A 21,912-nucleotide genomic window follows, 5' to 3' on the forward strand; every position below is an offset into this window, starting at 1 on the left:
TCAAGTAGCTGGTTACAAGATCAACAAACAAAAATCAATAGCTTTCCTTTACACAAATGACAGACTCACTGAGAGAGAAATAGGGCAAATAATTCCTTTCACAATAGCATCCAAAAAACTGAAATACCTAGGAATCAACCCTAACGAAAGAAATCAAAGACCTCTTCTCTGAAAACTATGGCACTCTGAAAAGAGAGATTGAAGATGATATCAGAAAATGGACAGACATCCCCTGCTCCTGGGTAGGAAGGATTAATATAGTGAAAATGGCCATACTTCCAAAACTCCTATAAAGATTTAATTCAATTCCAATTGAGATCCCAGCAGCATACTTCATAGACCTCCAGAAAACAATCCAAAAATTCATTTGGAACAAGTAGTGACCCAAAATAGCAAAAGCAATTCTAGGTAACAGAGACATGGCAAGGGGCATCACAATCCCCAACCTGCAACTCTGCTACAAAGCTATTGTGATAAAAACAGCATGGGACTGGCAAAGAAACAGACCTGAGGACCAATGGAACAGATTAGAAGATGCAGAAACAATGCCAGACACACTCAGCCATCTCATCTTTGATAAAGGAGCCAAACACTCTCACTGGAGGAAAGATAACCTCTTTAATAAATGGTGCTGGAAAAATTGGGCTTCAACTTGCCAAAGATTAAAACTAGACCTATATCTCTCACCATGAACTAAACTAAAATCAAAACAGATTAAAGATCTAAATATTAAAATAGAAACTCTGAACCACTTGGAACAGAGGTTAGGTAGAACCCTTGAAGACATAGGTGTAGGAAAAGATTTTATGAACAAAACCTCAGTTGCCCGTGAACTAGCACAAACAATCAACAAGTGGGATCTCTTCTTATTAAAAGGCTTCTGCACAGCAAGAGAAACCACCAGCAGTGTGAAGAGACAACCCACAATGTGGGAAAAAGTCTTCACCTGCTCTTCCTCAGACAAAGGTCTACTATCTTGAATCTATAAAGAACTTAAAAAGATCAGACCTCCCAAACTTAAAGACCCAATCCAAAAATGGGCATCTGAAATGAACAGACATTTCTCAGACAAAGAAGTAGAAATAGCAAATAAATACATGAAAAAATGTTCAACATCACTGGTCATTCGAGAGATGCAAATGAAAACAATGCTGAGATTCCACTTCACTCCAGAAAGAATGGCTGCTATCATGAAATCAACCAATAACAAATGCTGGCGGGGCTGTGGAGAAAGAGGAATCCTGCTCCACTGCTGGTGGGAGTGTAGACTGGTGCAAGCACTGTGGAAATCACTATGGAGATACCTCAAAGGACTAGGACTGGAAGTCCCATTTGACCCTGCTATTCCACTGCTGGGGATCTTCCCCAAAGAATTCAAAGAATCATACCACAGTGATATATGTGCACCCATGTTCATAGCAGCACAGTTTGTAATAACTAAAACTTGGAAACAGCCCAAATGCCCATCAACTGGAGACTGGATAAAGATAATGTGTTTTTTTTATAAAATGGAGTACTACTCAGCCATAAAAAATGAGAAATTAGAGACATTTATAGCTAAGTGGATGCACACTGAGGGAATACTCTTAAGTGAAATAAATAGGACACACATGTGTAAATACCGAATAGCTTCTCTGGTGTGAGAAACTGAAAGTGTAAATAAGGACTAAATGTATAATAGGTGATGTGTAATAGGAAGAAAAGGGGCAAAGGGGAAGGAAGTGGGAGGGCTAGGGGAAAGGATAGAAGGGAATGGGATTAATATGAGAAAATGGAAAAATAGGAACAAAATCTTTGTAAATAGGGAGGAATGGAGGGGTTGAAGGGAGAGCTGGGCAAGGGTGAAAAATAAGAACCAAGAGAGACTATGTAAAGGTGCAAATTTCCAAGGATGAATGTCATTATATCATATATGTAAAATGTACCAATGATTAGAATGAATATTCAATAATGTAAAATACGAAGTAAAGGTCCAAAGGGGTAGGGGTATTGGGAGGGGCAGGGGAAAGGAAAGAAGGGAAAGAAAAAATGATGAGAAATGGAAAAAATGGAAATAAAGTCTTTGTAAATGGGGAAGGGTGGAGGGTGTGAAGGGAGGGCTAGGAATGTGGAAAAAATAAGAACCAAGATGCATTAGGTAAAGGTACAATTTCCAATGAGAAATGTAATTGTGTTGTATACCTACAATGTACCAATAAAAGAATTTTATTTCAAAAAAATGAACACCCCCCCCAAAAAAACCCTCAAAAATCAATAGCCTTCTCATACACAAATAACAGACTCACTGAGAGAGAAATTGGTGTAACAATTCCTTTCACAATAGCATCCAGGAAATGAAATATCTAGAAATCAATTGAACAAAGGAAGTAAAAGACCTCTACCTTGAAAACTACAGCACTCTGAAAAAAGATAATGAAGAGGATATCAGAAAATGGAAAGACATCCCTTGTTCCTGGGTATGAAGAACCAATATAATGAAAATTGCCAAATTTCCAAAACCACTATATAGATTTAATGCAATCCCAAATGAAATTCCAACAGTACATTTCACAAAACTAGAGAAAACTATCCAAAAAGTCACTTGGAGTAAGGAGAGACCTAGAATAGCAAAAGCAATTCAAGGCAACAAAGACATGACAGGGGGTATCACAATCTCCAACATATAACTATACTACAAAGCTATTGTGATTTTTTTCAAAAGCATGGTATTGGCCAAGAAAGAGGCCCAAGGACCAGTGGAACAGATTAGAAGATGTGGATAGAGCTCCAGACATACTCCACCACCCCATCTTTGACAAAAGAGCCAAAGACCCTCACTGGAGGAAACATAGCCTCTTTAATAAATGCTGCTGGAAAACCTGGATTGTAACCTGCAAATGATTACAACTATACCCATATCTTTCACCATGCACTAAACTAAAATTGAAATGGATCAAAGATCTAAATATTAAAACAGAAACACTAAACTTTCTGGAAGACAGGTTAGATAGAATTCTTGAAGGCACTGGAAAAGGAAAAGACTGCATGAACAAAACCTCAGTAGCATGGGAACTAGCAGAAAGAATCAACAGCTGTGATCACATCTTATTCAAAAGCTTCTGCATTGCAAGAGAAACCACAAACAGAGCTAAGCAATAACCTACAAAGCAGGAAAAATTTTTACCAGCTGCTCCTCAGACAAAGGGCTACTATCTAGAATATACAAAGAATTTTTAAAAATCAGAACCCCAAATTAAAAGATCCAGTTCAAAAATGGGCATCTGAAATGAAAAGATATTTGTCAGACAAAAAAATAAAACCAGCAAATAAACATATGAAAAAATGTTCAACATCACTGGTCATTTGAGACATGCAGAGAAAGACAACACGGGGATTCGACCTCAACCCAGAAAGAATGGCTGCTATGAAGAAATCAACCAATAACAACTGCTGACAGGGCTGTGGGAAGAAAGGAACCTTTCCTCACTGTTGGTGGGAGTGCAGAGTGGTAAAACCACTCTGGAAACCAGTATGGAGATACCTCAAAGAACTAGGACTAGAGGTCCCATTTGACCCAGCTATTCCCCTGCTGGGTATCTTCCCAAAAGAATTAAAAGAATCATACCACAGTGATATATGTGTACACATATTTACAGCAGCACAGTTTGTAATAGTTAAAACTTGGAAACAGCCCAATTGCCCATCGACTGGAGACTGGATAAAGAACATGTACTACTGGGGTACTACTCAGCTATAAAGAATGAGAATCTAGAGACATTTATAGCTAAATGGATGCACATTGAGTCCATACTCTTAAGTGAAATAAATAGGACATACATGTATAAATACCAAATAGTTTCTCTGGTGTGAGAAACTGAAATATTAAATAAGGATCCAGATGTATAATAGATAATGTGAAATAGGAAGAAAAGGTCTAAAGGGGAAGGGAAAGTGGAAGGGAGGGGTAGGGGAAAGGAAAGAGGGGGAAAGAATAAATATGAGAAAAAGAAAAAATGGAAACAAAGTCTTTGTAAATAGGGAAGGGCAGAGGGGTTGTAGGGAACGCAGGGGAATGAGGAAAAATAAGAACATGTAAAGGTACAAAATCCCAATGATGAATGTCAGCACATTGTATACCTAAAATGTACCAATAAACTTAATGAACAACAAAAAAATAGTCACAACCCCAATTCAAACCCAAGTTCTGACTCCAAAGCTCTTTCCACAACTGTTCCTCATGCCGTGGTTGAAAAGCTGGAGCTGAGTCAGGTAGGACAAGAGTCAAGGTCGAAGAGTGCCAACCAAGTAAGTAAAGAAGAGCAGGATACAGGGCTAGAATGTACCACAGAACTAGGGTAAAAGTTCATAGAATGTGGTGTAAATAAACACATTCAACTTTACCCTGGATTTCGAAAAAGCTTGGAAAACTTTAGACAAAGAAAAGAACCTCAGATTCCTGGGTTGTGTAATGAATTATTTGATATTAGGAAAGGCAAAGGTGAAGGCTATTGGGAGCATTTCAGAGGCTGTTGAAGGAAACAGTTTTGTAGTTCAGCCCAGAATTCTAATTTCTCATGGATTCTCAAAGTCATTTTGCCTTGATGTCTCCAATTTGTTGTCAGTGAACTAAGGATAATAATACAAGTCCCATCCCCTGAATATTTGGAAAAGTAGAAAGAATTCTCTTAAGTTAAGGTTCATGTCTGCTTTCTTTGCTGTTGTGCCCAGTACCTACCATCCTGGCTGGCATATACTAAGTACTCATTGGAATGTCATCAGCAAGATGGCTAACTAGCAGTGCCTGTCACACTTCCATTCCTAAATAAAGGGACAAAACAAACAAAATATAACTACTATTCCATAGGAGTGTTTGAGGGAGAGTGGTAGAGTGTAGGATAGCTTTTTAAAGAAGGAAATGGAGAATGCAGTATCTACCATCCCATCTCTCCAAACAAGATGAAACCTACATTCTGTGCAATAGAGAGTAATTAAGAAACCCTCAGCAATCTCTAGACATCTAAAGTATTTTCTACTGGAGAAATCTGAAGCCCTCACAGGTGCTGAATCTTGTTGGCAGAACTACCAGGAATCTACACTGTTATATTACACATGAGAAACAGCCCAGCCCATGTTGTACCCTGCATCACCCAAGCTCCTGTTACACAGCACCATCTTGAGGCCTGTTCACCTATACTCCTGTGGTGCAGCCAGTCAGCTACATTTAACTTGCCAGGATATCACCAAAGTGGCCAGGCAGCCTGCGTGTTTTGGACTACCAGGGCCACAAGAAGCAGCTGAGTGCCCGGGCATTAACTCACACCCCACCTGGGGCCATCAGTGTATCTCAACCCCTGCATGGCACTTAAACACAGAGGAGTGCTCACCTGTGCTTCTGAGAGTGCAATGCTCCACTTGTCCAGGCTTGACAGAGGGCCACGCTGCCTGGCCTTTATGCAGCTTTTAGACATTAACAGGTGCCCAAACTTTGCTATTAGGCAAACAAATGAAACAAATGAAAATGAAAACACAACATGTTAAAACCTACAGAATACAGCAAATGCAGTATTAAGAGGGCCATCTACAGTAACAAGAGTCTATAAAAAAGAGAAAAATAGAAAAACCTGAAATAAGCAACATATTGGTGTAACTAAAGAAACTAGAAGAATAAGAAGAAACCAACCCGAAAAATATAGAAGGAAAGAAAAACAGAAATTGGAGAAGAAATAAATACAATTGAAATTTTAAAAATTACAAATGGTACTACAAAGCTACTGTGATAAAAACAGCATGGGACTGGCAAAGAAACAGACCTGAGGACCAGAGGAACAGTTTAGAAGATGCAGAAACAACTCCAGAGACACTCAGCCACCTCATCTTTAACAAAGGAGCCAAACACCCTCACTGGAGGACAGATAACCTCTTTAATAAATGGTGCTGGAAAAATTGGGTTTCAACTTGCCAAAGATTAAAACTAGACCTATATCTCTCACCATGCACTAAACTAAAATCAAAATGGATTAAAGATTAAAACAGAACACTGAACCTGCTGTAACAGAGGTTAGGTAAAACTCTTGAAGACATTGGTGTGGGAAAAGATTTTATGAACAAAATCCTCAGGTGCCCATGAACTAGCACAATCAACAAGTGGGATCTCTTCTAACTGAAAAGCTTCTGCTTGACCAAAAAACACACTACAAAGTTATAGTACCCAAAATAGCATGGTACTGGCATGAAGACTAACAGATAAACAAATAAAACAGAAGAGAGAACTCAGCAGCAAATCCACATATCTATATCCAAGGCATCTTTGACAAGGTGTCAAAAACACACATTGGAAAGAGGATAGCAATAGGTTATGGGAAAACTGAATATCCATGAGAATGAAACTAAACCCAAATCTTTCACCAGTTACAAATACCAACTCAAAATAGATCAAAACCTAAATGTACCAGGTGTAACCAAAATATGGTGAATGTTTAAACTTCAAAAATTTATTACAGTAAAAGACACATGCCATTAATCCCTCCTCAAAACAATCCCCTCATTTCAAACACACTTACTTATCCCATCATTCTTGCCATTTTCTGAAGCAGTTCTGGAGTCCTCTTTTGTGTCTTTAGGAGGTGTGATAAAAAGGAAGGGAGGGAAGGAGGAAGGAAGGGAAAGTGGAAAAGAAGGAAGGAAGGAAGGAAGGAAGGAAGGAAGGAAGGCAAGCAGGCAAGCAGGCAAGCTTGAGGAGCCCGCCTTTGAGTGAAGGCAGGAAAATGGCAGATTCCTCTGGTCTCAGCACTGGGAAGTTTTCCACCACTGATTCCAACACAACTAGTGACACCAAGACAAAAGGTGGAAGAGGGATCGAGTTGCCATGCTTTAAGTATGAGAAGAAACTAGCCAAGCCGAGGGGTTAAAAACCAGTGAGAAGATTCCTAAAGATGGAAGGAAACCCATTCTGCTCTAGAAAAACAAAGATAGAAGTGGGGTCAGGAAGGGAAACCTCCAGTCCATATTACCAAAAGAGTGGAGCATGGCCTCACCTGAGCTGAATCTCTCTGCCATTAATGACAGAAGCATGGTCAGAAAGGCTCCACAATCAGAAAAGATAATATCAAGGAAAACCAAGATCACATCACTTACTGCCCTGCAAAAAGAGCCCAGATTTATCTGAAGTGTTGGAAATGATGGAATCCCAAATATTAGTGCTGACCTTGTTAACTACAAAGACAGAGAACAATCTCACTTAGTCCAAAGAAAAGTCAGAAAAGAATTTATTAGTGATACGGAAAGGAAAGAAGCTACAGGAATAGTCTTGTGAGCTGAAGTGCAAACTTCTATGTAAGGAAGCAAGAGCTGGCACACATGTTCAGCGTCCACAGGGGAATGCACAGCCCCCATCAGGCAATGGCTGAATGCTTTAAGGAGCAACACAAGATTTTCCCCACACTTCTGGCCATCAAAAGGCACTAGTTGCCCATGAGATTGATCCACTTGTGTCTCCCGGAGGGATATAGGCATCAGTGCTTAGATGCTCTACTGTCTGAATTGGCAGTCATTTACCATCTACTGGGAGAACTCAGCCTTGGCAATTCAGAGGAAAATGTGCAGGTGTCACATTTATTGAGGAAACTTGAGGGACTCTCCCCTGAGGTGAATAAAGTCGTAGCCTTAATAAACTCTGGGAAGAGCCCCAGAGCCTGGGACCCTCACTTTGGATACTGTTTAATAGTACAGATATTTTTGTGATAAGCATTTTTTATATTTAAAACATAAAAATTTTGCAATACTAAAGAAATGATAAATGTTTAAAGATATGGAAGTCATAATTAACCTGATTTGATCAGAACACACTGTATCAAAATATCACTCTGTGCCCAGTATATATGTACAAGTAAAATAATAATAAATGACATTCAATTTTAAAAGGAAAATAAACAGATAAGTGAATAAATAAATATTTGTGCATGATATGAAGGGGAAGAGTGAGTGTGTGCCTGATGATTATCACAGCTGACAAAGCATTTTCTATCTCCCAAAGTAGGCTGGTCAAGTTAATAAACTTTTAGTAAAGGCCCACCCTCACATTTCTCCCTGCCCCCTTCCCCACCCCCACCTTTCTCCCTCCCACAGGTTGGCCAGCAATCCTCCCACAAAACAGGTCAGGTGGGTAAGTGATAGGAGGAACCTGTCAGTGATCCAGAAGCCACTGCACCATGAGCATCTCTGCATTCAGCCCCACCAGATTCCCAGGCAGCATTTCTGGGCTCCTCCAAGTGACCTCCCTGCTGGCCCTGCTTCTGCTACTGTTCAAGGCAGCCCAGCTCTACCTGCGCAGACAATGACTGCTCAAAGCTCTCCAGCAGTTCCCAAGTACACCCTCCCACTGGTTCTTTGGGCACAAGGTAAGAAGAAGCAGGAAGGGGGATAGCAGGGAAACTGGGGCTCTCAGCCTGGCCAGCAACCCACAGGACAAACCTACCATGTAGCAGTCATGTGGTATTCAAGGAGCACCCAGCTCCTCTCAGGTGGGGCTCATCTCAGCCTCAGGAAGCTCACTCCTTCACAAGAAGCTGGTCCAGCTGTCACTGGGCTCTGTCACCTGCTCCTTCCTTGTGCAGATCTGTCACCTGACCTTGGAGCTCTGCACTTGGAGGGGCTGTGGTTGGCCCTTCCTGAGTTTCATCCTCTCCAAGATGAGCACCCCTAGCTCCCTCAGCTGTTCTCAACAAACCAGCCCTTGTTATTTTCTATGTTGAGACAGGGCCTTGTTTAGTCTCTGAGTTGCCCATGCTGGTCTCAAACTTTTGAGCCCTGCATTAGGATTCCAGAGTGCTGGAAAAGCCAGGTTTCTAAGTGCTTCTGGCTTAGAACCACGCCTCCAACCCTGCTCCAGTAATTTGATGCCAACCTCTATGCATGGGCCTGAGCTTGCCTGGGAATACAGATATCAGTGCGATGGCATCCTTGATCTGTGGTGTTCACGATAAACATGAATCTCAGGAGGTGTCAGGCCACATGCAAACTCTAACAGGGAGGGTGTAAAATGTCAGGTGGAGATTTTCCCAAGACTGAGGGAATCTCCAAAATGGGTGATACTGGAGGCTAATGTACTGAAAGTCATGGGCACTCATGAGTGGGACAGCAGCACAATTCCTGCCCATGAGGAGTACTGACACTAGAGTTGCTCATTAAACAGTCTTTTTAGCTACCAGCTCAGCCTCCACTCTCCTTGTGCTCTGAGCTCATTGGATTTGGCACAGGTCTATGGAGTCACCAAGGAAGGAGAGAAAGGAGCAGGCTGCGGGCTGCAGAGAGACAGTAATGACTCCCTGCAATGCCAGCTCTTGGCTAGATAAGGGAATACAGCGAGAGGAGCTCAGCAAGGGGCTGTGCATTGAGTACACTTAAGGAGAGATGAAGGATATGGAGCTCAGATAGAGAACTGAGCCTCTGACACCCATCACTTCTCTCAGACACACAGCTTCATCTAACGGGGCACAGAATCGAGGTTAGGGAAAGTCCTGGCAAACAGCAAAGTCTGGATGACAACACAGATAGGTTAGCAACCAGCTCCAAAGTTCTAACTGTTGTTGAATGATCCACAGCTATGTCTCTGTGGTAGTCCTGCCCTTCACTGCACCGAAAGGACTAGAACTAAACAAAAATCCTTGCTGAGCTGTTTTTCCCTTGGTGACAGGTCCAGCCAGACCAGGATCTGCCTCAGCTGCTGAAATGGATAGAGGAATTCCCAAGTGCCTTTCCACGCTGGTTCTGGGGAAGTAAAGTTCACCTGATAATCTACGACCCTGACTACATGAAAATGATTCTGGGGAGATCAGGTGACCATGAAGTCTCATTCTAGCAAGAGAAACTCCTTCCTGTGTAGTGTATGCCCCTGACCCGTCAAATTCCAGAACAGATAGACACTTTGGCAATCAACCCTAAACACTTCCCATTATTCACCCAGGCCACAACTCAGCACATGGCCAACAATTCTTACTCAGTACTGAAGTTTTAAAACAATTGTGTGGGGCCGATTTTTTCTTTCTTTCTTTCTTTCTTTCTCTTTCTTTCTTTCTTTCTTTCTTTCTCTCTTCCTTCCTTCCTTCCTTCCTCTATCTCTTTCTTTCTTTTCCTTTCTTTTTTAACAGATCAAGTTCTGTTGTATAAATTGGTCTAAATCTGAAAAACAAACTGTATCTATACCAACTTTGGTTTGAAACCTCTAATTGTCACTTGTCTTATGTCATAAGATGAATGAGCCCCCATCTATGCTAGAAAAACAATGAGCTCTGTTTTATTCCCTGGCTTTGAGAATGTAGCCATTGTTTCTCCCCAGTTCCCCATCACAGTCCTGGGATTGTTCAGCTTCTAGTACAATGAGCCTACCTTCCTGAGACAAACTGACTGTCAGGACAGATTTAGAAGGGATTGGAAGCAATGGGAGGTGACATGGCACCAACTGCCAACTGACAGTCATCAAGAATTCATGACATCCCGCGGTCTGAACAAGTTTCCACAGGGCTACATTATTTAGGCCTCAGTTTCCTTGCTTACCTTTCAGATCCAAAGGCCAATTCTTCCTACAGATTCCTGGCACCCTGGATTGGTATGTATGTCTAAATTAGGAGTACAGTCATTGCCCAGTAAGTTTCCCAAGTGCCACCTCTCTGGCTTACAGAGGACAACAGGTAGCGAGCCACCACTGTCACGAACCATTCCTAAATCAACCCTCATTGTCCTTCTTCTCACCAGACCCTTATTTCTTCCTAATGCTGAAATGAGCCCTCCTGAATGAGCTCAGTTTCTGCAATATCTCTTCAAACATTCCTAGCCTGGCATTTATTTGTGCCCCTCCTTGATCTGCCCCTAACACTTTTTAACCTTTATCTAAGGGTTGTTATAATCACAGCAGATGGACCAGCCCAAGTGGGAATCCACATTCCTGAATGTACCTTGTCCTTCCTGCCTTTGTCCAAGAAACTCCACCTTCCTGAGGGCTGTCTTTCCCAGTTCCACACCACAGTTCCTCCCAGATTATCCAAGGATCTGATTCACACACACTCACACACACACACACACACACACACACACACACACACGCGTCCAAAAACCTATCTCTGGCCCAGGGTATGGTTTGCTCCTGTTGAATGGCCAGAGGTGGTTCCAGCACCGGCGGATGTTGACCCCAGCCTTCCACTATGACATCCTGAAGCCCTATGTGGGAATCATGGCCAACTCTGTTCAAGTGATGCTGGTGAGTCTGGCTCTTTCCAATTTACTGCTACCAAACAGTAGGACTACTTGTCCCCGGCTGGCCTGAACAACAAGGGCAGCTTCTGTGGCCCAGTGGACCTCACAGCGTATCACTTAATTGCCTGGGCCACAAAGATTCTGTGTGGATTTTGAGTAACAGTGAAATGGACACCAGGTCCACATTCTCACAGTCAACCTCCCATACCATCATGTCTCAACAAGACTTTAATTCTGACCCAACTGTTCTCAGAAAGCTTTTTAGTGAGTAAACAAGAATCAAAGTTACCCACAGCCCCCATTAAATATGCCCACAGTTGAAATACACTTTCTTTAGCTTTGACACATTTCTCTCCTAAAATTGGAGTCCTATTAGTCCCTCAGGTCAAGCTCAGCTCTCAGAATGTTAAATAATCCTCTTCTCTTTATCTGCTGAAACTATATTTTGCTAATCAAAAAAGTCAAAACAAATATAGCTGGTTGCCAAAATTCCAAATTTATTTCAAGTCTTATACAATGCTATGCTTAATTTTTAAATGATTTGTGAGAATCTAGAAGTATAGGGGAAAAACCTAGTCTATTTAACACAGGAATTCTGGAGAAAACAAGAAAGTGAATGTTACCCTTCTACCATAGGACAGATGGGAGCAGCTCATCAGTCAGGATTCCCCTCTGGAGATCTTTCAACACATCTCCTTGATGACACTGGACTCGATCATGAAGTGTGCCTTCAGCTACCAGGGCAGTATCCAACTGGATAGGTCAGTGATAGACTTTTGACTACAAGGTCCTTATTCTTGATACTGATATGGACTCACCTGAGAGGTAGGTGGGGCAGCTCTCCTGGTAAATCCAACCACATTTGCTTTGCACTATTCCTAGCACAAAGCAAGATTCTAGCTCTAGCCCCAGGCCAACTGCATTTCCAGTCTAGATCCAACACTACCCCAGGCACATAACTGATTCCTAGCATGGCTGGAAGCCCAGGTGCTCATGCCATCTTCTAAAGGCCCAAGGACCACAAGGGCTATAAGACAGAAGTAACATGTGCCTCAGTGTTGCATGTCCCCCCACCTTTGAGGGAATTACCACTCTACCTCCAAGTCAGGCCTCCTCTCAGTTCAATCTGTTCTGTATCTCCTCACTCAGGACATCCCAGTTCTACATCCAAGCCATTGAGTACCTGAACAACCTGATTTATTCCCGTATAAGGAACATCTTTCACCAGAATGACACCATCTACAGTTTGTCTTCAAATGGTCGATGGTCCAAATACACCAGCCATCTTGCCCATGAGCACACAGGTTCTGTCTCCTTCTCCTGCCCCCCTCCTTTACCAGACTTAGCCCAGTGGGCTTCAGGCAGAGCCAGGCCCTCTGGTGCCCCTGCAGAACCTGAGACACACTCATACTTGTACTTCCCTAGTGCAAGGGAGCTGAGTTGTGAAGGTGTCAGATAATGTGCAGGGAATTACCTGTGCTCTCACATTGCTGAAGCAACATTGAAGAAGGGCTCTGTGGGCTGTGCTCCAGAGGGAAACTTGTCTTGCATCAAATGGTACTGAATTCCTATTTCTGACGCACACACCACACTCATCCAGAGCTCTACAGCACTTCTAGATTGGGGTGGGGGTGGGGGCATACACATGGAGTTACTCTAGGTTGCTGTAGCTCTTGGCTCTCTCTTGTTCTGGGATAGACCAAGTGATAAAGCAGAGGAAGGCAGAGCTCCAGAATGAGGGAGAGCTGGAGAAGGTCAGAAAAAAGAGGCACTTGGATTTTCTGGACATCCTCCTGTTTGCCAAAGTGAGTATGTGTGGGTAAGGCCTAGTGCTTTGCTCAAAATCACAAAGCAGGGACAAATCCTGTTCAGTTACCTGTATCTCACCCCAGATGGAGAATGGGAGCAGCTTATCTGACGAAGACCTGCGTGCTGAGGTGGACACCTTCATGTTTGAGGGCCATGACACCACAGCCAGTGGCATCTCCTGGGCCTTCTATGCTCTTGCCATGCACCCCAACCATCAACAGAAGTGCAGGGAGGAGGTACAGAACCTCCTAGGGGATGGATCCTCCATCGCCTCGTAAGAAAGAGCTAAGAGACCAGAGAGCCCACTGTCTGGTAGGGAGATGGTCTTAGATTGTCCAGGCCTTGCCTGCCCTTCAGGTTGAACTTCATTTCAGGGAACACCTGGACCAGATGCCCTATACCACCATGTGCCTCAAGGAGGCCCTGAGGCTCTATCCACCGGTTCCAACTGTTTCCAGAGAGCTCAGCAAACCTATAACCTTCCCTGATGGACACTTTTTACCCAAAGGTATAACCTTCCCAGAATCACCTAAGCTCTCCCCAGGGATAAGATGTGTTTCAGCAGTTCTGAACCTTGCCGGGTCTTTCTTTATTGTCAGTAAATGAATACTTCTTACTCACAGAGTACATTTTTCACATGTAGGACATAAGCCTAAATGACCTATAAAATTCCTTTAATTCTGACATTCTGCATCGCTACTATCCTAAGCTTCTCTTGTTCCTTAGCTACCATTCTTTCTTCATAGAATCCATGGTCTAATGATGCTGCAGTTAGTGTCAGTTTGGTGGTAGTGACATTCTTTGATTCTAATGCTCTAGACTCCAATTCTAGAACCCAACACTGCCTGATTTGTGAACATACCTGTCCTTCCTGTGTCTTCATTGTCACATCATTTTTATCATCCTCTATATTTCATATAATACATTGAATACTTGGTCCAAAAAGTGTGCATAACTACATATACAGGTCAGTAAATGTGATGTGCATCCTAACCTGTGGAAACTTCTTCACAAAGAAATGCTAGCCTTTAGATTTTAGCCTCTAAAATTCTATTCCCTAAGATGTGCAGGATGGCAAGACAATCACATAGTGGCTGGGGAGATGTGGTTCTTGCCTTAAGTTGAGACATATGATCATTGAATTCCATGTCATGGGTCATATGTGGTCCAGTCACTGAGAAACCCTCAGGTTGAAGGCAGAAGGCAGTTGAGGACCACATCTAAGACCCCTGCTGTGGTAGCAAACCACCTGTTTCTTTACACTCCCAATAGGCATGAATGCCAGCCCTGCCACATCCTACCTGTTGGATCATTGACAATTCCTCTCTGAAACTTAGTTGCCTCATCTGGAAAATGGGAATATGACAATGCTTTCCTGGGAGGGTTGTCGTGAGCACTGAATGAATGAGTGTATGCTCCTCAATGGAAACCCTTTATCAACATAAGTTCTCATTTGATTTATTCCAAAAAGTAAGGTCCATCTCTTTCTTCCTTCTCTCTCAGAGTCATACTTTTCTGCTCCTCACCTGTGCTCAGGTAGTTTACCAAGTCCACCTATATCTTTTTGCAATAGGATCACCCTGCTCAAAATGATGATTTGTGGCACTCAGATATTTTGTGCAGGCATGTCCCCTGTTGGGTGAGGGACCAGAAACCCACCCTATGGGCATAATCAGTCTTATCTCTGTCTCCTACCTACTGCCTAGGTATCCTGATCTCACTCTCCATTTATGCCCTTCATCACAACCCTAAGGTGTGGCCAAACCCTGAGGTATGAGGTCCCTGAGAGGAAGGCGGGTGAGGGAAGGGGATGATTTCAGGACCAACACCTCTTCCTACTCCTTCCCCTGTGTTTACTGTCCCCTTGTGATTTGAAAGAAGAGATTTGACCCCTACCTTTCCTGGCTTTGGTTCTCTTTCTGCAGGTGTTTGACCCTTCCCGATTTGCACCTGATTCTCCCCGACATAACCACTCCTTCCTGCCCTTCTCAGGAGGATCAAGGTGAGGTGTCCTGTGTGGTAATTGGGTAATAGGGGATGAGGGTAATACCTGTAGCATTCTCTGCTGTTTGTGACCTCCTATGCCTACAAATGACATTTTCAGATACACCCTTCTTTGTTGGTATTGTGGAAAAGAAGCCTTGTGTGGATGTATCTGTGCACAGAAGAAAGGGGACATTTTGTGGAAAATCACAGAGACCTTGGCCCAGTGCCCTTCCCAAAGGCCAGCCAAATCTCAGTGTCAGTAGATATTACATATTCCAGTATGTCCTGGTGCTTTCCTCAAATTAGAAATATGGTTTCAGGAATTAGAAATTCTCCTGTAAGTTTAAGTTCAGGTGATGTGCTTTCTGATCACCAGGATCCTCAAAGGGTAGATTCTTCTCACACATTCTCAATCCAGCCACTACCCTTTACAGTTTATTCCATGTTTCTCAAATCACTGCAGCAAGTGATTGGTCTGCCTGGGTTTATTTTCTGGGTGCCTGCTATCTGCCAACTCTTCAGTCAGATTTTGAAAGCTTACAGTAATCCATCAAAAAAAGTTTTACAACATATTGGCAGTCTCTCCCAACACCATTTTGACTGCATGTTAATGATCACATTCTTCTTACAACTTTCCCAGTTGTCAAAACTGGACAGATGAAGTAAGACAGAAATACCTTGAAATTACAGTTAGACCCAATACAGCCCAAGTTTGCATACAAAGCATTAAAATGGGGACAGTAAACTGCCTTTGACAGAAAATTACTATTTTGTATATACTATATAGAATTTGAGAGATTCTTGGTGTGTGAAATATAAAACACAATTGAAGTAGCTGCTGACTTGGACAAACACACTCCAAAAGGTCTGCTGTGATAACCCTCAGAGGCTACAGGAATTGTTTAGTAGGATGTAACTTACTCTAATCTTTATAAAGAAGTAATAGAAACAGACTTTTCTCAGTCAATACCTCTATGAATTCTTCAAATGGGGAAACAACTTTCATACAACAGGCTTTAGGAAACTTGTCCTTTCAGAAATTGACTTTCTACAAATTGCTTTTTAAACCCAAGACTTGAGTACTTCCTCCTACATTGGCTGCAAATCATATTGCTGCCACTAGAGGACAGGAGAGTACTAGGTAACTCAATTTTTAGAGAAATTTCTTACATTATTTTAAACTCAAGTAAATTGAATTCTTTACATCTAGTGAAGTTAATTGATTTAATTCAAATATACAAGAAGGTTTTAAACCAGCCTCTGTGTGCCAAGTCCTATACTAGGTAAGAGGAACACAGATTGATGATACCATCCCTCCTTTCAAGAGTTCAGTCAAGGGCAAAAATGTGTTCTACAGAAGGAATAACCATGCTTAAGGCGAACATCATTCCTTCCATTATTCTTTCACTCTTGGTGGGATGTTCCATGTTCCCAGCACTGTCTCAGTCTCTGGATTGCGATGTGTCCTTAAATAATGGACCAGTGGTGCCACTAGGGGCCCAGGAAGGAGAGGGATAGTGGAGCAGGGATGAGGACCAACAAGTCATTTGCCTGAGCGTTAAGGAAGTACAGGCAGAGGTGGAGGGAGAGCATGTTCAGTGACCTCAGCAACATGAGCTGAGGTAGAACATGGTGCTGCACAGGTAGGAGGTAGGTGACACAGCAGACATAGAGGATGTGGATGCAGCTGAGCTATTTGGACACTGTACTGACTGATGGAGGACATGGAGGAATCAATGTGAAAGGAGGGGATGCAGGGACACCAGAGAAGTCTAGGATGAAAACACTGAAGAATGCAAAAGGGACATTTCTGGAATGCAATTAGAAGGATACAGAGGTGGGTGGCCTGAGGCTGGAGAGGGAGTCAGGAGCCTGACCACTGAGTGGGAGGCACACGGGGCTGCAATCTGCAGGTACCCAAACCGATGCTCCCTAAAAGAGGTTCCTCATTAACATTTGACTCCTCTCGGAGGAACTTTCTTGGATCTCCTAAATGAAATAAACTAACTAATACTTAACTCTTAAAATGACTCAAGAAATGATCTTGAAATGATCAGACTGTCCCTCTGGCCCTGGAGAGAGAGAGAGAGAGAGAGAGAGAGAGAGAGAGAGAGAGAGAGAAAGAGAGAGAGAGATTCCATGCCTATAAGAGCAGAAGTAGATCAAGGGTAGCCATGTACAGCTAGAAAGCTCTGTCAAAGGTCAGGAGAGAGTAAAGCCTGGGGCAGAGCTTTGCATATCTGTAAGGAAAGGGGTCAGGCTGGTATATGAACTAAAAGTCAGTAGTTTGTTGTTGCTGTTGTTGTTATTGTTGTTTGTTTGTTTGGCTTTTGGTACCGGGGATCGAACTCGGGACCTTGCACTTGTGCAGCAGGCACCAGAACTGCTGAGCTAAATGCCAGGCCCCTGGACATATGAACTAAATGTCCAGCTCTGGGCTGGGGCTCAGGCACCAGTGCCTGACTAGCTCAGAACAGAGCCTGAGGCCATATCTCATCTCACTGTCTGTCTGAGCCAGGAACTGCATTGGGAAACAATTTGCCATGAATGAACTGAAATTGGCTGTGGCCCTCACCCTGCTCCATTTTGAGCTACTGCCAGATCCCACCAGGGTCCCCTTCCCAATACAGCGATCCACCTGCATCTCAGGAAGCTCCACTAACCCTGGTGAGACAACAACAGGCTCTGAGGGTCTCTTGCCTACTATCCTGTCTTTCTCTCACCTGCTCCTGTCCTGTCCCCAGCCTGTCCATTCATCTGGTTTCTATCTGCTCACCTTCCTGCTCTCCTGCCTCTTTTCTGTCTGCTCTTGTATCGCTCACCTTTCTTCAGGCTTCCCACCTGCTTGCCTGTCTACATGTCTCCCTCCTGGCTGCATCTCTGACAGGCTGTCTAGGCCCCGATCACCTGCTTGTCCTTCACCCTACCTACCCCTCTACCTGTTTTTTCCTTTTCTACCTGCTGATTTTTCTCTGTGTGAGCTTCCCACTGCTGCTATAATCAACTACCGCAACCTTTGTGGTTTTAAGTAACAGAAAGCTATTCTCGTACAGTTCTAGAGCTCAGAAGTCTGAATGGGTATCACTGGGAGAAGATCCAGATGTTGATGTGGCCAGCCTCTTCTGCAGGGTCCAGGAGACAACATTTTCACTTGCCTTTCTACCCTAAGGATGCATTCCTTGCATTCCTTGGAGCTGGTTCCTTCTTCTTTCTTTAAAGGATAATTTACCCATCTCAAAATCCTTTACTTAATCAACCACTCAACCTTTAGAGTTCCTTCTGACATACGAGGTAACATATTCATGGGCTTCAAAGTTGAGGTCTTAGACATCCTGGGAGGACATTACTCAGCCTGGCTCTGTCCCTCCCTATCACCTGATTTCTCCATCAAAATCTCTCCTGCATGGTCTCCGTCTACCTGTGTGTCTCTCACTCAAACCTCTCCATCTCCCTCCTCCCTGCAATAAAGTTCCTAATGACACGTGGAGTGTGTTGTTCCCTTGGAAGGATATGACAGGGAAAAAGAGGCAGAGGGAGAGGAGATAAATCCCTTCTGAGGAGGGAGGAGATGACAAGTGGACTGCGGTACCAGTACTTCTGCCTGGTCTTACGCAGCTCACCCTCTTTGGGTGGCCTCATACATGTGACCCTTCATTCCCCATACTAGTACAGCTGCTGAGGCTCCGGTAGCTGAGTTTACACAAAGGGCTTTTCTCTGGGACCTCAGACAGAGAAGCTCACATCCGTCAAAGAAAGAGACAAGGCCTCCATTACATTCAAGGACTAACATTTCTTGTACTCGATTTTTAAGAATAGGTTCCAGCTACAGCTGATCTTTAGCTGAGCAGGAAAGGCTTCAGGTCTGATCTAGCATGAGGGTCTCAGGATCTTGCTCTTCACAGATCAGATGAGAAGTGAAAAGAGAACCCAGCCTAGCCATATCACCAAGTCACCTGTCAGCCTCCCTCACATACAGGATCTAAAAGCTCCTCAGGAGGTTCCGGGAGTGGACAGCTGTCTGTAAGAGCTGGGAGGAGCCCAGTCCAGTGGGAGAGGATGTCAGAACCCAAGCAGCTCCTCCCCCTCAGGACAGCCCCATGCACTCTCCCTGGTTGGTTACCCTGAAGGAGAAGGGGCATCACCAACTCTGCCCACAATTGGTGATTGCCTGGGTGCTTGGTACTTCTTACTCGTACCCTCATCCCTGCTCCTATCCCTTTATGTATTCCCACCAGAGTCCCTGGGCAGGTGTTCTTGCTTCTGTTAGCCTTCATTAAACCAGGCCCTGGATCTTTTGCTGGTTCTGAGCATAGGTTCCCTTGTTACCTTAAACCATTCTGAGCCTAGGGCCTTAGATGCTATAGACAGAATTTCCTGAAGTCCTCTGATGTACTCAGTATGTTATGGTCCATATCTTCTACCCAAGGATCTTCTCCCCAAGTTGGAACCTACAGTCAAGACTCTCCTGGCCTTCTAAGTCAATGGGCTCATTTGGTCTTGCTCTGCGAAGGGACAGAAGAGGACAGGCTGGACTCTTCACCAAGTGGAGAGGGGAGAGTTGGGTAACAGAGTTAGCTGGGAACATAAAAACAAGATGTCCAGGAGGGTGCCCTGCATCAGGTGGTGCAAGAGGTGATGCTGGCCATGCTCAGAGAGCAGAGGACAATAGAAGCTCAGGATTCTGGGTGTCCAGCTGCAGGAGACCAGCTTGAAACTACACTGAGAAGGCTTTAAAATATTATTGCATTGGCTTATAACTCGGCTACTGACTAAAACTGAGTTAATCCAAAGCCCATGTGTCACTAGCCAAATGAGCCTTTGAATTGCAAATGGAGACAAAATTCCCCATCCCAATGGTCATAGTTTAAATCTCAATGATTGATGATACTGTCATGTATCATGGCAAGATGACACTACAGCTGAGGAATTATGACTCTGTGCAGCCATTCTCCTAGATCAAACTTTAGTTAAAGATAATACAGGTGGGTTGTTAGCTATGACCTGCAACATAACACAGGTGGGTTGTTAACTGTGACTTGTCTTAGCAAAAATGCAATCATTCCTCCCTTTTACAGCCTAGCTCATTGGTGCCTCAAGTCCCGCTATTCCTTACTTCTGCCTTTATGCCCCCTTGCTATGTTTTATAATCGCAAATACTGACAAATTGAGAGCTTGTGTTCTTAGCCAGGAAGAGCTAAGGTCAGGTGGTCTTATCCAGGAGAGAGCTAAGATCAGATTCCAGCCCCCCAATAATAAATTACCATTTGTTCTTATTCTTCATTCTTTGTTCTTTGTATATTATTCTTTCATCCTCTGCTGTACCCTCAGTCAGGTGATTGAGCATTTCTCGATGACTGGTCAGGCATTCCCTGAGTGCCAGCCGTGAACATGTGCTATAACTACAGGATTCCACAGGGTGGGAAAGTGTGACTGCGAAGTGACCTTGCTGCCTCCAAGCAATGGGCAAGACCCAGGTTGAGTCCCACTTACGTGCACATCCCCCAAAGACACACAAATAGAATAATGTAAGCCTCTCCTGTATATTCATTGAACACTGCACACTCTACTCACACACAAACATGCACACACATTCCCAGGGTCACAGGAGGCAGCAGGGTGTGTTTGAAGATCTACAAGGGAAAACTCATCTGTGGTGCCTACCAGTCACAGCCTCCATCCTCCCCCCTCCAGAAAGCCTCTCTCCTCTCTAGCACCAGAGCTCTCTGGTCTATTTCCCACCAACAAACACCCGCCATGAGACTGTCAGTACTAATGATGGATTCTTGGTTTAAAGACACCAGAGTCAGGAGGTGTCCTAGATGAGGGTCTCACATGCTCTTTCCCTTAGTATTGAAATGGGATCATAGTCTATTCCCATCAGGGGAGCATCAACCCTGCTCACATTTGGTGACTGTCTGGGTGCTGAAGGTCCAAAGAGATACAGGAAATGGATGCAGCTGTGCTCAGGTGCCACCCCAGGGTTCCAGGTGGTTATGACCTCAAGGCTTAGCTCCCACCTAGGGCATGAGGTGGTCATAACTGGAGGCTTAGGCCCCACTCAGGGGCACAAAGTGTACCCCTTGCGATCATTGAAACCTCATCTTCACTTGTAGGGAGAGCAGTCTTTTGAGATGCTGTAACAGAGAGGGGTGTTGGCACCATGAGATACAGAACAGAGAACCAAGAGGCACACCCTGGCTGGGACCTCTGCATCATACACAGTTGGGCAAGGAGGTTTGGATCGTCACCAGTTGGCCTATGTCAGGTTGGCCAGGGCTGTAACCTTCCAAGTGTGAAAGAACCAATGGCATGGAGAATATATCTCCAGATGGCACACACTCAAGGCACCATAGAAACATCACCACATTCCGAAGCTAGAATTCCTCTCTCTTGCCCCCAACTCTAGTCTCCAGTCCTCTTCCTCAATAGCTACCTAATTCCTGGACTGGAGCCTCCCAGTGGCCTTACACCTTGATCCCTAGAAGTGTGTGTGCCCACAGCCATCATGCAGCTGCTGCAGGAGCTGCCAGTGAAAGACCACTGGGTCATTATGTGACCCCATGCTTGAGGTTTTCTCCAAAAGTGCTTTGTACCTTCATACCTCACCCTCAACTCAACACCTAATTCAAGGGGGGGGGATTTCTTTCACCTTGGAAGTTCCCCCTCTAATTTCACTCTGCTACCTTCCCTGGTCTAACAATGAATTCCAAGAACATCATATGACTGTGACCCTAGTGCTGAGAATGCAGGAATGACACAGAGACACATCCCAAGAGGGCCAGAGGAGACAGCAGAAAAAACATCCTCTGTATTCTTTGACTTTGCTTTAGAATTATTCATTGTTTTTGACAGTTTTGATTTATGTTGTTTTTCCTTATTTCAGTTATATTA

The 21,912-nt window shown here is 43.8% G+C and overlaps 2 protein-coding genes across 2 annotated transcripts in view; one reads left to right on the top strand and one right to left on the bottom strand.

The window, feature by feature from the left end:
- The window catches only part of LOC147827313 (cytochrome P450 4B1-like), a 100,439-nt gene extending 94,977 nt beyond the window's left edge, over nucleotides 1–5,462 (bottom strand). The window contains exon 1 of the mRNA XM_087214878.1: nucleotides 5,364–5,462. Coding sequence (XP_087071004.1) covers nucleotides 5,364–5,447 — 84 coding nt within the window. The 5' untranslated portion in view covers nucleotides 5,448–5,462. The remainder of the gene's footprint in view (nucleotides 1–5,363) is intronic.
- A 2,639-nt stretch (nucleotides 5,463–8,101) lies between these two features.
- LOC101699948 (cytochrome P450 4A6-like) lies at nucleotides 8,102–20,537 on the top strand. The gene is made up of 12 exons (XM_087214880.1): nucleotides 8,102–8,375; nucleotides 9,671–9,812; nucleotides 10,538–10,582; nucleotides 11,103–11,230; nucleotides 11,863–11,987; nucleotides 12,376–12,530; nucleotides 12,925–13,031; nucleotides 13,119–13,309; nucleotides 13,410–13,543; nucleotides 14,742–14,806; nucleotides 14,961–15,037; nucleotides 17,540–20,537. The coding sequence occupies exons 2-12, from the start codon at nucleotides 9,788–9,790 to the stop codon at nucleotides 18,051–18,053; spliced, it is 1,566 nt and encodes a 521-aa protein (XP_087071006.1). The 5' UTR covers nucleotides 8,102–8,375; nucleotides 9,671–9,787; the 3' UTR covers nucleotides 18,054–20,537.
- The last annotated feature ends 1,375 nt before the right edge of the window (nucleotides 20,538–21,912 follow it).

This window comes from Heterocephalus glaber, unplaced genomic scaffold (genome assembly GCF_053883595.1).
Source record: "Heterocephalus glaber isolate CG9 unplaced genomic scaffold, H.glaber_assembly_v1.0 deba00001451, whole genome shotgun sequence".
Classification (NCBI taxonomy): domain Eukaryota; kingdom Metazoa; phylum Chordata; class Mammalia; order Rodentia; family Bathyergidae; genus Heterocephalus; species Heterocephalus glaber.

Coding starts and splice junctions, on each gene's coding strand:
- LOC101699948 (XM_087214880.1), top strand. CDS start 9,788: ATGAAAATGATTCTGGGGAGATCAG. Junction 9,813..10,537: donor AATGATTCTGGGGAGATCAG/GTGACCATGAAG, acceptor CTTACCTTTCAG/ATCCAAAGGCCAATTCTTCC. Junction 11,988..12,375: donor GGCAGTATCCAACTGGATAG/GTCAGTGATAGA, acceptor CTCCTCACTCAG/GACATCCCAGTTCTACATCC.